The following is a 4,739-nucleotide window of genomic DNA, read 5'->3' on the forward strand; positions in this document are numbered from 1 at the left end:
CAGAAACAGCGGCATGATAATTATTTGAAATATACTGACTTCCCATAGCTGGCTCTTTGAAGTCAATGACAGTAAGTGCACTACATAATTCAGTCCAATGATGAGTGGGATGTGTGGATGTGGAACTCAGTGGGCTAGGCAAATGGCACGAGATGAAGAGCAAGCTTCCTCAGGACTCAGCGCCTCATCCTCTTCCTCCTTTCATTTAGGTCATTAGGGTCATTGCATGATTTCATATGACAAAATTACATGTCGAACTATGAACATACTTTTCTGACTCATAAAGGAATGCTTGTGCAATCTCTATTTATACGCTTTACCAAGTCATACTCATAGAAAACAACTGTACATAGATGATCTAGGATGCTCAACAACGCACTGCCTTCTTGCCCCAAACGCCTCCCACCACACAGGATGTCAGACTACGTATACGCCCCTGTAATGCCAGCTGACCACGTGCACCAGCATGTTGCATTCAAACAAAAACCCTGTGACAGCTCTCCCAAAAACTCCACCGCAGGCTACACTGCTGTGCCTTTGCCATGCCCATTTAGACGCAGTGGTAAGAACTCACGCAGTGCACAATACATTAATAGAGACAACCTGTCACAGTATGGCAAGGACATCCAAGTCCTCTTTCTTTACAAAGACATACCACTTTTTTCTAGCTTTGCGTTTCTCTCTCTCTTTCTCTCTCTCTCTCTCTTTCTGCAGAGAAACAAAGAAATGCTCTTATCATCCTGTTGTTATTTTCACACCACTTTCTTTACAGTTTTATCCTCTAGTCTACAGCATCTGTTACTGTCTTCCTGTGTGTGGATAAGTTAATGATCTATACTCGGTTCCATTATTATTCAAGCTCAAGCTCAATGTGACGGATAACTTTAAAGAAATGACTGTCAATGCTAATGAACTGAAAATGTAAGTGAATGGTTAGTAAAGTGAATGCTTTGTAAGCATAGCTCTATGAAAGTAAACAAAATCTGACTTAACAGGCAACCTAATTTTTCATCATTTGCCAGTGAAGTCATGCAAAACACAGAGCACTATTAGCCAATTAAATGATAATGTGTACTCTTGTTTAGATGTTGGTGGCTCAAAACCACTTCTGAAGAGCAAATCTGCTCCTTGTTGTTTACCATTTTGTATTTTGCGAAAAGTTCACTCTGCTTTCATGTTTCCAGTTCAAGGCTGGTGTGTGATGTAACAGTCTAGTGACGGCCAGGCCACTGGGAGCCGCTCAGTGTGTGTGTTTGTGTGTGTGTGTGTGTGTGTGTGTTTGGAGGGGGCTTTAAAACACCTCAACAAGATGAGGCAGACAGCTGCTTCTAAGTGCTCAATCTGGTGACCACAGGGGAGGCCAGTGAACATCATCAATGCCACTCATTTCCAAAGGGCAGGCAAGGGCCAAACCACATATTACAGATCTCTCTCTCTCTCTCTTTATCTCTCTCTCTCACTTGCTCTCTCTCTGTTTTACTGTGAGTATTTAAGCAATCGGAAAAAGTATACGTATTGAGTGCATGACCTGATGCAAGAGCATGTACTGTATGTCTGAACACCTTCTCATTTCAACTGCATGTAATGCATGCAAGATGCTCCCTTGACAAAAACCCCCCAAACAAAGTCATCAGAGAAAAATCAGGCAGTCGAAAATGTCATAAGAATACAAGAATGAAGCAATCCCAGAAAACAACTCCAAAAAATAGGCTCTTACCCACATCAGGCCTTGATACTGTCACTTGCACAGTGAACTGAACAGAACAGTGAACTGATCTGTCAGATGATTATTGTTGCCTGAGAAAGTGCTTCAATCTCTCTCAGTGCAGCTAATTTATGCCACGTTTTATGTGATCAACCTGAACTGCCTCATTGCTATAAATACACAGGTAGCATATAGGCCATCCCATTTTAGTCTGTTTCAGCATCATTTTTCAAGAAGACCTAACATCACATGCAGACATGGAGGATATAACTTCATATTATAGCGGCACATACAGCTCTCTTTATATGTGCCAGCATGCAAATATGTGCTCATTGTCAAATAACTCCAATTTTGGTCTGCTTGGCTTGGTCCGATATTTCATAACATACGGTACAATAGGCCTTCTATCACACTAAAGTTTAACCAAAGTTTAATTTAACAAAATAACACCAAGGACAATATCTGAGCAAATCTGAATTAACAGTGTCACATTAAACTTAAAATCATTGTCACAGAACAAAAAAATACCATATTTTACGATCCAGTGTTCTGGCCACTGCATGAGGCTTCACCTACATTTTGTCCATTAACCCCTACAGTTGGCCTACATAGAGGCGGACAGATAATTGCTGAGATTCTCAATGGCCCACTTCCTCTACAGACGCTGCCTGGTACAGCTCATTTAACTCCAGGCTTATTTGCGGGCACCCTCTCTACCAGGCCAGCTCAACAGCCCCGGGAACACGACTCTACAAACAAATGGGCAAGGAAATTCAACGCGAGGTCCTGGCTTTCAGTGCAGCAAGCTGGCAAGCAAGAGAAGAGAGGACATTGACGTCTAATGACAAGCGCCATACATAGCCATTTTATAATTGCAATAACCACACACCCCCACACATGCACATGCACACCCACACACATGCACACACACACACAAACATCCACACACGGTGAAAAGGCTTTTCCCAGAGCATGGGCATGTGTGCAGATGTCAGATCTGAGAAACATCAAATAATGCATCCCTGCACAAAGTGAACATTCCTTCAGTAACACCCAAGGCTCCCAAAGGAAACTGCCAACCACCATGGCCTTGTCTCACAACCCACATCTCATTTTTTTCCTATTGCCATGGCAAATATTGTGATCCTGATCTACAGTGATCTGTGCACAAATGAGGTAAAATCTGGGAAGGCGGAAAGGGATCATCATCAGAACAATCTAGCACTCTGAAAAGTCACAGTTCATCATTGCATTATGCTTTTGGATGAATCTAATAGTATAGTCCTATTGTATGTGCTCAACTGAGATGGACAGCTGGCTGTTTGCAATACATACATATAGGCTACAATAGTTCACTTATTGTCGGAACATGTCCCCCACTTGTTGTCACTTTTTTTTTTTTTTTAAGTGCTCCATTAATAACGTGATACTTACACGCATGGGTGACCGAAAAACTGTTGGATGATTCAAGATTATCCACGTTGTAGTTTAAGTGGAACGGCTTTTCCGTCACATTTTGATTAGTGTTGTAGAGCTGGACAGCGAAGCGGAACGCGCTATGCTCCTGAACCGTGGAGCGCATGAACAGTCCCCCTGAAACATGCGACAGGAAAACAGAAGTTACAATCACATTTCAATCAGAGTTATACTATTTACTCTGTAACGTTTTCGAAACGCTCTGTAGATGTCGTACAGCTTAAAGTATTTGACCGACAAAGACCAATTTTAGCAAGTAAGACGTTACACACATAGGCTACTGGCTAATCAGTGATTTCAAGTTGTTGCTTAACTTCCAGAGCAATTTCGTTCCATACAGGCGGTTCGCGGTGCTTTCACACAAAACATATCAAGAAATAAAAGTAGTGACATACCTATGTTAATTTGATTTGGAAATCCCGCGAAAGATTTACTGATGAGACACGGGAGAAACAGGACGGTCGCTATCAAACGGTGCCCCATTTTCTCCTTAGACTTCAACTCCACGAGCGAAAGTGAGACGGGAGAACCATGAACGCGGATGGGGGACAGAGCAAAGAAAAATCGGAACGATGTGAATGGACTTTTGTGTCCACTGCGCCAAGGAGACGCAGCGGGAAATAAAAACGAAGTATTCGCCCAGTCGTCCAGCCAAGAAGCCTGTGCAGAAGACGGTGGTCTCAGGAAGACTACCGTTCACACTGTAAGTACAAATCACCTAGCAACATCACAAGAGGATGGTAACTCGCTTTGACGTTGGATAACACTAGCATCCCATCCGCACGCAGCGCTGCTGCAACCCGGCGCGTGCGTGTGTGTGTGTCCGTGCATGTGTGTGCGACAGGGAGAAGAGCTCACGAAAAAAAAATGGCTCTGAAAAAATGTAAATCTTTAGTCAGTTATTATCTCTTCAGTAGCCTATTTCGTGGGTGACTAGATTCAAGTCGCCGTCGTCCTGAAAATTTAATAAAACATGCATGTTCCCTTTTAATTTGTTACACCTTAAATTATGATTTGATAGGAAAATGTGGCAAGGAAGATGGGCCTTTTACAATTCAGTCACTGTGCAACTGTAGGGTATACTTAACTGTCAGTAAAATCAGTTCACAATCTTTAATATTACACAGCATCTTTTGTCACAACAGGTTTCATACATAACATGTAATTTCACAGCAATTTATTGTAAAAATGTAACTTCCCTCCCTATCTCAATTGAAAAGTATCGCTTCCATTGTAGTTTGGTGGGGAGTGTATGAATATACGGGTAGCAATGTAGTAGGCCTATTTCTTAACAGTCGAATGGTGGTGTGTTTTTTTTCTCCATGGAAGTTTCAAGGGCAATTGCAACTAGTCAGCACTCAGACCAGCCTCGCTGGCTGGGCCTCTCGCTAGGGGTCTGAGTGGATCAATGCATATTGATTCAGCAGATCTAATACATTACAATCCAGAGTGGATGCCTCTGCTTTAGGCTATACGAGAATAAAAACTGGGCACTCATTTTGCACTCCTGTGCACAATTGGAATAGTAATTTGCCCAAAAGGCCTACATTGCAGTTGA

The 4,739-nt window shown here is 42.4% G+C and overlaps 1 protein-coding gene across 8 annotated transcripts in view; it reads right to left on the minus strand.

The window, feature by feature from the left end:
- gria3a (glutamate receptor, ionotropic, AMPA 3a) overlaps positions 1 to 3,979 on the minus strand; it is a 64,143-nt gene extending 60,164 nt beyond the window's left edge. For all 8 annotated transcript variants that reach the window (XR_006032087.1, XM_042093898.1, XM_042093894.1 and 5 more), the window contains exons 1-2: positions 3,577 to 3,979; positions 3,140 to 3,298 (exon numbers count right to left, since the gene is read on the minus strand). Coding sequence is in view for 7 of the 8 variants with exons in the window: in XM_042093898.1 (XP_041949832.1) it covers positions 3,140 to 3,298; positions 3,577 to 3,664 (247 nt within the window). In the remaining variant the exon portion in view is untranslated. The remainder of the gene's footprint in view (positions 1 to 3,139; positions 3,299 to 3,576) is intronic.
- Positions 3,980 to 4,739: the final 760 nt, after the last annotated feature.

The sequence above is a fragment of the Alosa sapidissima genome, chromosome 5 (genome assembly GCF_018492685.1).
Source record: "Alosa sapidissima isolate fAloSap1 chromosome 5, fAloSap1.pri, whole genome shotgun sequence".
Taxonomy (NCBI): Eukaryota; Metazoa; Chordata; class Actinopteri; order Clupeiformes; family Clupeidae; genus Alosa; species Alosa sapidissima.